The sequence below is a fragment of the Labeo rohita genome, chromosome 20 (genome assembly GCF_022985175.1).
Source record: "Labeo rohita strain BAU-BD-2019 chromosome 20, IGBB_LRoh.1.0, whole genome shotgun sequence".
Taxonomy (NCBI): Eukaryota; Metazoa; Chordata; class Actinopteri; order Cypriniformes; family Cyprinidae; genus Labeo; species Labeo rohita.
In genome coordinates, this window is record NC_066888.1 from 33,801,559 (window position 1) to 33,814,414 (window position 12,856).

The 12,856-nt window shown below is 42.9% G+C and overlaps 1 protein-coding gene across 3 annotated transcripts in view; it reads right to left on the bottom strand.

Moving 5' to 3' along the window:
* Positions 1-2,385: 2,385 nt before the first annotated feature.
* The window catches only part of LOC127182984 (1-phosphatidylinositol 4,5-bisphosphate phosphodiesterase beta-1), an 83,072-nt gene continuing 72,601 nt past the window's right edge, over positions 2,386-12,856 (bottom strand). For 2 of the 3 annotated variants that reach the window (XM_051138714.1, XM_051138716.1), the window contains 2 exons: positions 11,012-11,098; positions 2,386-3,834 (listed from right to left, as the gene is read on the bottom strand). In XM_051138714.1, the coding sequence (XP_050994671.1) occupies positions 3,610-3,834; positions 11,012-11,098 (312 nt within the window). In that variant the 3' untranslated portion in view covers positions 2,386-3,609. Of the gene's footprint in view, positions 3,835-10,855; positions 10,881-11,011; positions 11,099-12,856 lie in introns of all 3 variants that reach the window. The other variant, XM_051138715.1, reaches the window with a different exon arrangement.

Genomic DNA, 12,856 nt, shown 5'->3' on the forward strand with positions numbered 1-12,856 from the left:
GCTTAATAAACAAACTCCAGCTGGTCCAAAATGCAGCAGCTAGAGTTCTTACTAGAACCAAAAAGTATGATCATATTAGCCCGGTTCTGTCTACACTGCACTGGCTCCCTATTAAACATCGTATAGATTTTAAAATCTTGCTAATTACTTATAAAGCCCTGAATGGTTTAGCTCCCCAGTACCTGAGTGAGCTCTTATCGCATTATAGTCCCTCACGTCCGCTGCGTTCTCAAAACTCTGGCAATTTGATAATACCGAGAATATCAAAATCAACCGCGGGCGGCAGATCTTTTTCTTATTTAGCGCCCAAACTCTGGAACAATCTACCCTACAATGTTCGGGACGCAGACACACTCTGTCAGTTTAAATCTAGATTAAAGACCCATCTCTTTAACCTTGCTTACACATAACAAATCCACATTCTTATAATTCAAATCCGTTAAAGGATTGTTAGGCTGCACTAATTAGGTCAACCGGAACCGGGAACACTTCCCATAACACCCGATGTACTCGGTGCATCGTCAGAAGAATGGCATCTACGCTAATATTAGTCTGTTTCTCTCTTATTCCGAGGTCACATTAACCACCAGATCCAGTCCGTATCCAGATCAGATGGTCACTGCAGTCCCCCGGATCCAGTCCGAACCCAGCCCAGACGGTGGATCAGCACCTAGAGACGACCTCTACAGCCCTGAATGTCAGCGGAGTCCACATCAACTAGATGAGCCCCAGAGACGGATCCACATTAAAGACCACATCACCTAGACGGCTGTCGGCACAAGACCACGGGAACTTTGGCCAGAGGAGAACTGGCCCCCCCGACTGAGCCTGGTTTCTCCCAAGGTTTTTTCTCCATTTGTCACCGATGGAGTTTTGGTTCCTTGCCGCTGTCGCCTCTGGCTTGCTTAGTTGGGGACACTTTCTCTTAACACAATATTGCATTTTATTTTATTGTTTTTGATTAACTACCTTTACCTATAATGTGAGTGTTTAATGTTGCCTTTGGCATTGTTGATGTACTGTTTCCTATTTAATACTGTACAGCCGCCTTGTCACAATTCTGTATTGTTAAAGGCGGTATATAAATAAAGGTGACTTAAATTGTTCAAAAATGTGCAAGTGTTTAATAATTAAATGTTGCATTTAAAAAAATACAGTTATTTATATTTATTTTATACTATTTTATGCATTTACATCATTTTACAAACAAATCTAAATGAACATGTATATTTTTTTGCTGAGATTTGATGCAGTGGCCCAATTTTGCGCCGTGATTACATAATGACGTCATCGCACAATGACTTCACAACGTCATTCAGCAACTTTTAGCAACAAATCCACCTTCCTTTAGCAACTTCCCCCTGAAAATGAGTTGGCAACACTGCAGCAGATGGTCATTACCTCACTTCCTGTTTGCTGGACAGCACATTATGAGCACAGACCCCTGCGGCTCATTTACACGTTTTCACAAAATCACAATGATCAACACATACACACACACACACACACACACACTCTTCATTACCTGAAGGGCACAAAGGCTTTAGGAGCTTTTCATCAGATAATTCTCCATCAGCTCTATGTGTGTGTGTGTGTGTGTGTGTGTTCATCCACCATCAGATAATATGAGATTACATGTCTAAATCATTTGCAGCATATTCAATAAAGAATCTTCTTATAAAACATCAGAAAAGCCCCAAAAATAGATGATGGACAGTGACGGACTCTGTGAGATCGGAACGACGAAAGAGCAACATCAGAGTTATTTCTGAACGCTGCTGTTTACTTTTATGTTGATTATATTTGCAGCTGAATTCCTGTGTCGGTTCACATGTGCTTCAGTCGCGGTGACCGCTGGGCATCTTTACATAAAAACATGTTGTGGCAACTGTTGCCACGGGGATGATGGGAAACAGGCCACACACACACATTCATGGCTCAAGCTTTGATGGAAACCTGAGCGTTTCTGTCAGTCGTTTCTTTCATGTGCTGCTTCTCTTGTGTTTCTCTGCTCATTCAGGATTCAGATCGTCTTCTGTCATGATTCAGTCCTGTCAGATCTCTCACTCTGTATCTGTTTCTCTGCACGGACATAAAGCTGGTCGAAGAAAAGACGATATCTGTTCATGACATCCTCAGCACATGAAATACGGCTCTATTATTTACAGTGAATGAGAGTGTTTCCCAGCATCCTCAACACATTAAAGCACAGCAGATTTATACAGCATTAAACAGGGTCCGGTCAAGCTCTTCTGAGCCAGTCAGCAGAACTTCTCAAGGTCTTTTGCAGAAACACCATATAACTCTTTGGTAGGGCAGGAACAGGCACGCTGACCTTCAACAACTAAAACTACTAGCAAAACTCAACCAAACATGAGAGCAACATTTATTTCATCCACAGGCATTTATTAACTCGCTTACACTTTACACATGATTTCAAGAAGCTTTAGGTACATCAACATCAGTGTGGAGGAACTTCAAGTGAAAGGAGCGTCTCTATGAATGTAACATTTCTCTGAAATACTGCTAGTCACAAGCTTTACTCATCAGTGCACTAGACGCCCACAGACTGTTATATTACAATGACAAATGTACATATGATGCATTAAGAAGGTAAACGTGTTCAGAAGCACAGGACTCGCAAACACCTCGAACGAGACGCCGTTCATGTGCATCTACAGGCACGTCTCAGATGTTTGTGGCACTGGTGTCGTTTTGACACGGGTGAATATCGGACACGTCACGCGACGCCAATCATCTCGTAAACATTGATAAAAGATCCTCAGAAACAGGCAGCGTTCCACTGTAGATACATTCATCACATTAATGACATTGTCTGTTGTCTTCATCTTCATTTGAAAACTTTGGTCCAGTCGTGACTGTGGTCAATTGCGTAGAGTTTGTTTAAACATTCTCCCACAGTGTATTTGTGGTCAGATATTCCTCTTTGTGGCACATACGAATCTTTATTGAACACCTTTACTAAACATCATCCTGCAGCTCAAACAGTGGATCAAACGCTAGTAACGTCAAGGTCACGGGTTCGATTCCCAGGGAATGAATGAACTGATCGCATGTGATCTTTGAATGCAGCGCAAGTCTGCCGAATGCATAAATGTGATGTAGATCTCTCTATGCATGTTGTACAAGAATGCTTTACTTTCACATCACATTTCTGTACAGTAACGTGCAAGCAACTTATTCACTTGATGCTTTTATGTTTCATGTCTGTGCGTTGTTTTATACATGTAAAAATGAATTTGTACAAAATCTAAATTGTGTCAGAACGGTCCAGGATAACATGGGTGACTTATATAGAGCCTAAACTTTATATTAAAAGACTTCAAGAGCTGTTCAGAATCTTTAAGAGACAGTAAGACTCATCTAAACGTACACGAGAGTCCGTCTAAACACGTACGCGTATTTCAATCCGCATAAGCAGCAAGTTCTTGTGAAAACTAAAAGTTTTAAAAGTAAGAAAACAGGACAATTATTTTTAACATTGTTCAAGTAAGTCATCCAGTCGTCATACTAAAAGGTGCACATTAAATCAGGGAAAACTCAACAGCACATTGAGTACAAAAACGTGTTTACAAAGGTACAACAAATTCAAAGTGGCGTGTCGAAGACTATCTCTGGCGATCGTTCCTCCACGTCCTCGCCTGGCGAGAGCGCCGCGTGGTTGAGCTTCTCCGTCGTTGTGGAAATGGGAAGAAAGTCACTGTCTTGGCTTAACTTGCCTTTACAAGCAGCAAAATCCTGCACAAATTCTTGGATTTCCACTGGAAGTCTCCGAAACTTGTCCTGATACTCCTGGTCCAGTTCGCTCTGGAGCTGCGGAAGAAACCGGCACAAAATCACTACAAAATCATACGAAACACATCCCTCCAGATCAGACCATCTCAACTGGTTTGGTTTCAGATTTCACCGCACTGATTTGTGTTTAATGGTTTATTTTCTTTTGCTGTCGTAACAAAGAAACTGAAAGAAGAAACAAAGCCACGTTTTGGGGTCGGGACCCACCAGTTGAGAACCTCCGATCTAGAGCGTCGTCACAAAGCGGAAATCGAGCCACGGCGACGTCACGTGAGAGAATACGGCGCTGCAACACGAATAAGCACACGATTGGACAGCAGAACAAAGCTCGACCGTGTTAAAATGAGTCACGGCGACCGCAGGAGAGTAAAACCGCAGCCTGAGGTTAAAGGTTCGGATTAGAGAGGATCTCAGAAGATCCACGAGCCGAAGTGACGTTCGCTTGGTGTTGAAAAGCCAATGCGACACGATTTCATCTCACTCAGCTTCTGCCACCTCTGGGAGAGTCGAATATCCTGTTTTTCTCCAGGCACAGACTCCCCTAGTGATTAAAGATGTCAGAATTGTATTCATTCTGACCCAATAATTGCTTTACTGCTTATTTGACTGGTTAACTACCCCGCTCGCTCTCCTGGGAGCGGTGTAATTAAAGAAAGCGCCAAAGATGAATCGTGTCAAAGACTATGATTTCGAAACATTCGCGCTTGCTCGTGATCTGAGAGCGTCTCTGATCTCTGCTTGCGCCGGTTAACCCTCAGTACAGGTTTAGTACTTTCATGCGCTGGTTTCAGGTGGTTAAGACAAGCAGGTAGAAGAGAAACCTGTACGTAAAGTGATTTACCAACACAGGAAACATCAGCCGTTCCCTCTGAAAACTACATTTGCAATTTCTCAGACCGGTTCAGAATCGTCACCACATGCCCATCATCTCGAAGGTCACCTTCTAGAAAATCACATTTTCAACCGGCTGACAGCGACATGCCACGGCCAGATGGTTCCAGGCCGCCCCGCACAAAGCCCGACCTACTTAGGGGAAGGACATCTGCTGTCCCCCTGCTGGCCAAGACACAAAGGCCGGGGATTAAAACGCCACCTCGGCCGCGCCGCGCAGCTTTTGGCACGTGCGTGAGCGTCCGGGGCGAGGCGGACCTGCGGCGACTCTTCGCCAAGACGCCCCACTGCGTTTGACGCTAAGCTGCGACTCCCGTCAACCTTTCGCACCTCAGACGAGCCACATCTTTATCACCTGGGGTCGGTGTGGAAACAGAAATAATTAAAAGTTACGAGGGCGTCGACATGGCACGGGACATTTGGGGGCCGTGCGAATTGATGTCGTCCCTCTCGGGTCCTTAAATCCTGAACGTTCGGCTGCCGTTTACCGCCAAACATACAAAACGCTCAGTTCATCTTCACCGCTACACGCAGTTACACTGGTCTGGTCTTGGTTATTTGTGTTAATATGAATTCTTTGTCAGCCTGATTAAGTTTAACTGGGGTCTCGGACAGCACCGATTTGCCGAATCTCCCTTTGAAACATGTGCCAGTGGGCAAATGATGTTCAAAAGACCTGAAATTGACATCAAACACTGACGTCAATAAACAGCTCAAAAATCTAAATCAGACAGAGGTCAGAAACTTGATGTCCATTTCACATCCACACACTCATTGGCCATTCAATGACAAAGCGTTCTCTGCCGTTTAACACCACACCTGTAGATGGCGCTCTGCTAGTAGTGACGGGGAGCCTCTGCTTCAAAAACACTGACAATGACCTTGTGACCAGCTCACGTTCTGTCACTTACTCTCAGGTGGGTAAATGTCATGTAAAACAAGTTATCTTGGGTAACTTTAAACACAAGAATGTTTCAATGAAATATGACTATTCCTGGTAGTTTTTGTGTATGCACGGCTGTACCATGTGGTAAGAAAAAAAACGCTTTAATTACATTTAGCACATCTAGTGACAGCTTGGAATCTCTTTCTGAATTGATTTCAAGTTTGTTCAACAATTTTTCTTTCATTGCATTGCTTTTGTGTCATTATTTTGGTGGTCAGTTTGTTTGCATTTTTGACGCCTATAACTGATGTCAATTTAAAGCCTTTTCAACATTAATGTGTATCCGTCGAGGTGGCCGGTCCACCTTATGGGGCCGCTGCTGTAAGAACAGGTCACGACGCACATTCGCTGTGAGAGCCGCACTCGAGAGGGGTAAAGATTCAGGCCACTTTGACCTGAGAAATCAAACCTCTCGCTCGCAGAAACCATCATCTCCTCCAGCACGAGGGCTGAGAAACACCTCACGTTCAATCTGAAGCCCTGAAGTCAGCGGGCCGCCCCCGATTCACTGACCTAAAGAGACCTGCAGATGAAAGCACGGCCCATTCTAGTTTCTGTTCCCTCCCGACTCAGAGTTAAAAATGTCTTTCCTCAAAAGACTCGTCATCTGTCAACAAACCACACTCGCGTCCAATTCCACCGCTCTCTTAAAGCACTCTGGGAGGAGAATGACCTTCTTCAACATCTGTCCTAATTCTGGCCCGCCATCGAGGGATGCGAAGCTTCTGAAATCTAGATTCGGCAGAGATTGAATTACTTTAGCTGAAACGTTCCCGTTTCACACTCGTCACGCAACCGCCCGCACGTGCGCGTTCGCAAACGGTCACTAAAAGACTAAATTGAGCAGGGATCACCTGACTTCAGACCCATCAGCATCTGAGGCGCGCAGAGACTCTCTAATCAGTAGCGTTTGATTATTAATCTTCATTTCAGCGCTGAACAATCACTCGTCATCTTTCCTCTACAGAGCAGGTTATTTCCAGCCGGATCGCTGAGCGCCGGGGTTTGTTTGTGCTCCTCGGGTTTTTATCGAGTGACAGCGCTTCCCCTGGCGAGAATCAGGAGGGTCGTGTGAATTATTAATGAAGAGTCGCTCACATCAAACACGGGAAAAGCGCGGCCACGACGAGCGCGAGGGCTGGGAAACGTTGGAGCGACTGACGCGTGTGCCAGCGGGAGCCCAACCGAACGCAAGGCGCCTGACGGGGCCTCAATCTGCTCCGTGTGTCTCACAGACGTCTCCATCTGTCTCTCGCCTGCCGCTTACTACGGTGCTGTGCTTTGGCCGTGAAAATATAACGTGCGTTTTAAGCGCTGTGTTTTTTAACAATAAAATGCCCATAAAGGAATAGTTCACACACACACACACACGTGAAAACTGACTGACCCTCAGGTCCTCCCCAAATCATGTGCTGTTATTTCTGTCCTGTGGAGGGGCTGAAGGAGAAACTGGAGAACTGTTCCTTTCAACACAGAGAGCGTTCGGCGACACCATCATCCGCCAGAGAGCATTACTCCAGGAGCTTCCAGAGGAGAGCAACGCCTCCCGCTCTGGTCATTACGGGGTTAAAGCGGGATGAGTGTTGCCATGGCGATGGCACAGCGCTCCCGTTTGTGAAGTCATACGACTATTTGTGCTGCCGTCGCGGCCTGCAGCTTCATTCACGCTCTCAGAGAGAAACACGTCTGCCACCCTGCAACAAAACATCACAAGACCAGAAGTGTAAAAATACCTCAGAAGCAGCACAGCTCATCCACAGAGGCTTAGCGTAAGCACGAATAACACAATGAACAGAGCGAATGAGCTCACGGCCTGATGACGAGGTGCCAACGTTCCCTCGTCGCGCTCACCTCGCTGGAAGTTCATGAAACAAACGCCAAAGTGAACCTGAAAGTCAGATCTAATCAGCCTGACGACACGCTGCGTGTGCGCGCGAATCCCGCCGGCCGCTCCGATTGGAACGTTAGCAGCACGCTGAGGTGTGACAGCAGCCCGTCAGCTTCGCTGCCAAACGCTCGCTTCTATTTAAACACCGACACGTGTTCTCAAAAACACGTATATAGGCTGCTGCTGCTGGTAGAGTAGCTAAACTAGCTGTCAGTTTGCAGGCTAAATCTCTCAACGCTTTCATCGGCTGAGAGCGAGATGGTTCCGCAGGTCTCTGAAGACCCGGGATGCTTATAGCTGTCCATTAGTGCCTGATCCAAGCGTAAAAATAGGTCAGGCCTCTCTCTCCCGCTCGTGTTCTTTCAGAGGGCAGGATTTCAGCTTCGTCCTGGTTACTTTAACTTCAAACTGCTTCCTGATCCAAACACAAGCGCAGATGAAACTTCAAATCCGCTGACCTGCTTCTGACGCCGCTGCAAAGTTTGCTCATAAATCTAACTGTGACACGGCTGGGAACGAGGTCACGTGCGTGGCGTGTTCCTCACACGCAGATTACGCAATCATTCCTAAAAAATGCGAGTCTAATGGGAAGCAAAGCCCAGATGGACTGATGCTTCATAATTTAACGGTCTACTGTGAAGCACCGACTCTCATCTGAAGGGTTTTGGCATGTTTAACTGCACTGTGACGCCCTCTAGTGACGCTGAGATGAACCGAGGCTCCAAACGCATCAGGCCTTCATTTACAAAGAGAAAAACAGCAACACCCCATCTGCTTCTCCTCTAATCGACACCAGCATTGGAACTGATGATTGTTATATTTTGGATGTTTAATTGATCAACAGCAAGTAGTTCATGTTCTCTGACCAGGTTGGACTTCCCGTGCGTAAGGAGTGCTTTTCCCGCTTAATGGGACAGTTCACCGAAAAAAAACCCACATCATTCTGTCATTCAAACCTGTAAGACTTTTCTCAAAAATATAAAACAGGGTTCGTACAGATACTGTAAAATTAAATTCAAGGACTTTTTAACCACTACTTTTTTGATTTTCAAGGACTTCAGAGATCTCACTTATCAAACAATGTCTAAATCTAAAAAAAGATAAATAGACAGATAAAAACATACTAATAAAATGATATGCCCCGATCTGAATCAAATGATTCCCGATACGCTATCCGACTGGAGCGCTTTGAAACAGTGAATCATTTAGCGACACAATGGTTTAAATAATTCTGAGTTTCAAAAAGCTCCTTGAAAATCATTAAAAGCGATGCTGAAGTTCAAAAATGAATGGCTCTTTTAATTTGATCAGATTTTTGCTAGTGAATCGCTTGAAATGAACGATCAAAGTCACGAGTTTGAATGAATCGGAGCGGTTCCAACGCAAATGACTCAACTGATTTGATTCATCTGTTCCTCTTTTCATGTCTTCAGTCATGTTTACACGACACTGTCAGTACTACTGCTGCTTTAGCTCACTCGTTTCATGACATTAACTGAAATAAGCAGGAAAAAAAGTATGTTTTTTGAAACTGTTTGAATTTGCAGGAAAGATATGTGCTCCTTAAAAAATTAAACAATTATTTCATTGATAGATTGCGTTTCAATAATTCAAGCACTTTTCAAGTACCTCTTCAGGAATGTTGCCATTTTGAAGGGTTTTCCAGGGCTTAAATTTTAAAAAGTCATATTTGTAGCCCTTGTAGGAACCCTGATAAAAGTAAAAGAGGTCTCATTTATTTATTTTTGGCCACATAATAAAAGTCAGTGTTGGGGGTAACGCATTACAAGTAACGCGAGTTACGTAATATTATTACTTTTTCCAAGTAACGAGTAAAGTAACGCATTACTTTATAACTGACAAGAAAATATCTGAGGTACTTTTTTTTAAAAAAAGTAACGCCAGTTACTTTTCCCCCATTTATTAAATAAAAGCTCTTCTGTTCCCATGTTGAGAGAAACCGGGAGAAAGATGTTAGTTCTATAATAAATGTGAACATGCATTAATTCATCTCACTCACAAAAATGAATAAAAAGTATTCCTCAAAATGAATAGAAACAGTGAAATTCAACTCAGAATATGACGCAATCCTGCAATAATTACATATGTTAAATAATACAAATATCCTTTATGCATTAATCCCATTTTATTAACCGATGTCTTTGCTGCCGACCTTCGATGATCCAATTCAACCATAGTAATAAGCAAAAATTACTCAATATAATCCAACATTTGTTTTCCCTTTTTTTTTTTTATTGCTGAAGAGTTGACATTTTTTCTTCTGCGGTCTACTGTACGGACGTGAATTTACTTTTCTCACAGCCTGAGGCTTTTGGTGTGAAAAGGCTTTTACATCTGTCAAAAATAGAACTTTTTATATTAAAAACAAACAAGCAAGCCCTGCCCAGATTTAAAAAGTAACGCAAAAGTAAAGTAACGCATTACTTTTACATAAAAAGTAACTAAGTAACGTAATTAGTTACTTTTTTAGGGAGTAACTCAATATTGTAACGCATTACTTTTAAAAGTAACTTTCCCCAACACTGGTCAGTTTTCCATTATTCCTCAAAATCATTTTTTTTGTTCCACTGAAGAAAGAAAGCCTTACAGGTTAATATGACAGAACAACTTGTCCTAATGCAGCACTGACTCTCTGTTCCCTGTGAAAACAGCCCATAAAGCAAGCGAACACAGAGTCAGAACCCAAAGCCATATTAGAACCAGACAAAGTTCGTCAGTGAGTCTCCCCCCATTTAAAGCATTCATCTGAAGAATCATCTGCAGACCGTCGCTGCTCCTCCGTATGTGACTTCAGTAACGGTATGTAATGACGTCACACGACACAAGTCGCTGACCAACAGAGAAACACGACTGTGAGCGTGTTAAACATCATAGCAGATCTTGGCAGCATGTGTCGCATTTCAGAGCGTGACTCGAGTCTTGACGTCCAGTCAGTATCTGCTGGAGTCGACGTCAAGAAAAACCATCAAACAAACTACCGATGAAAGCGGTTCAGTATTTCTGCTGAAACACAGATCACGCGTGATGATGATGATGATGATGATGATGAACTGCACACAGCGTCGGCAGAAGAGCACATGTGTGATTCAGCTGCTGTTAGTCAGAGTACACACACACACACACACTCACACACGGGTCAGTGAAGCTGGTTATTGAAGGACGGTCGGATGAGGTCGTTATGATCCAGAGTTTGGGTTTTGGTTAATTTCAGCGGCTCAGGAAATACAACCATTAACCTGAATGTCAGATGAGTTCTTGTGATGAATCGAATGCTGGGATGCAGTATTGCTTACCTTCCACTTCCTGTGATCCATCCTCCTAAAATAACAGTGACAGTGAGGAGACACGATCACACCGCAGGTATATGTGTGTGTGTGTGTGTGTGTGTGTGTGTCTGCAGTGCTTTAAACTTCCCCAAACACATCATATAACTGTAAAATGGCTCGTACCTTTGGTTTGTCATCTAGGATTTGCTGTCGAATATCTTTATGTTTTTCCAGCAATCTGTCCAGTCGTTTGGCCTGAGCTTCTTCCAGCTGGAAAACACACAAACATGCACACGCTTACAGACGTGTTCCGGTACATGTGCTATCTACACGTGACAGAAGAGCGATGAACACGTCAGCACAATACTGCCACGCGAGATGTTACTGGAACGTAGAAACGCAGAACTAACCCTCAGATAACCATTAACCAACCAACATCTGACTGGCTGATAGAAATCTTCATGTGACACAGATGCTGATCCAGTGCTTTCTCCCAGAGATCTGGATCAGAGCTTCTCAACTGGTTTTGCTTCACTAGACAGACCTCAACACACTGTTGACATTATTTATCATACAAAAGCAGCAAAAATATCCTTATAATGAACTATTAAGTCAGCAGGATCACAGTCTTCTTCTTCTTCTTCTTCTTGTTTAATGGCGACCAACTCCTTAAGAGCATTATCGCCACCTACTGTACTGGATGTTACATTAAACTTACATAGGTGATGAGTCTGAATTTTGAGAAAGGACAAACAAACAAAACAAAAACAAAAAAAAAACAAACAAAAAAAAAAAAAATTATAATAATAGTACTACTACTACTACTGATAATAATAATCCAACCTTTATGTTTCATACTCCCTTTAATCTATGGAGCACTCAGAGCACATGCTCATGATAGCGCTGCGTGTTCAGCTCCTCTACCACTTACAGTTAGCTCTACATGCTCCAGATTAAGTAGAGTATTCCATCCAAATTATATCCTAGACCCTAGACCTGAGTCATTTATATATCTAATTAGGGCTGTGTATATTTGTCTATCCATTAAACCTTTTCCTAAGATATATTCATGCCTTATTCCCTCCTCCCCTAAATGACTAAATAATAAATCACGATACACACTATATTTACCACACCTAAAAAGCACATGAAATACATTTTCTGGTACACCACACACATCGCACAAACCATTTCCACGCAAACCCATAAGTGCCAAAGTTGAATTCATGTATGTCCCAATCTTAACCTGGACAGCCACACCTCTTCCTTTCTATTTCTTCCCTGACAATTCATTCTCCCTACTGTCTGTGTAATGCTATAACACCATCTCCCTGTGCTGCTATTATCCCATCTAATTTGCCATTTATTCATTAACTTTTTTCTTTAAGACCGACTTTGCCTCTTTTTTCCCCATAGGTACTCGAACATCCACCTCACTCTTATTTAGTGCTTTTTTTGCTAGTTTATCAGCAACTTCATTACCAGATACCCCAACGTGTGCTGGCACCCAACAGAAATATACAATTATTCCAGCCTCTTTTAATCTGTATAACGATAGATATATTTCCATTAGTAAATCTTCTCTGTCTGATCTAGCATGCATTAAACTAATTAAAGCAGAAGAAGAATCTGAACATATTACGACTTTACTTGGCCAAACTTCTTCAACCCACTGCAATCCTACTATTATAGCTGTTAGTTCAGCCGTGTATACAGACAAATCATCAGGCAATTTCAAACTTATCCGTATTTTAAATGTAGGAATGTATACACCAATACCAACCTTTTGACTAACAGGTTCCTTAGATCCATCTGTAAATAATTGTAAAGTTGAATAGAATGTATTATTTAAAAAAGCACTAACCTCCTTTCCAATATACTCATCCTTGGGCTTGTCTAGTAAACTCAAATCTACAAGTGGTTCAGGGACTCTCCATGGCGGGGCATCAGCGAGTGGTATATTAGGACAGAAAATCTTATTATCCATACCATACTCCTTAGCCCATATTCTACTCTTCCACCCAAAAC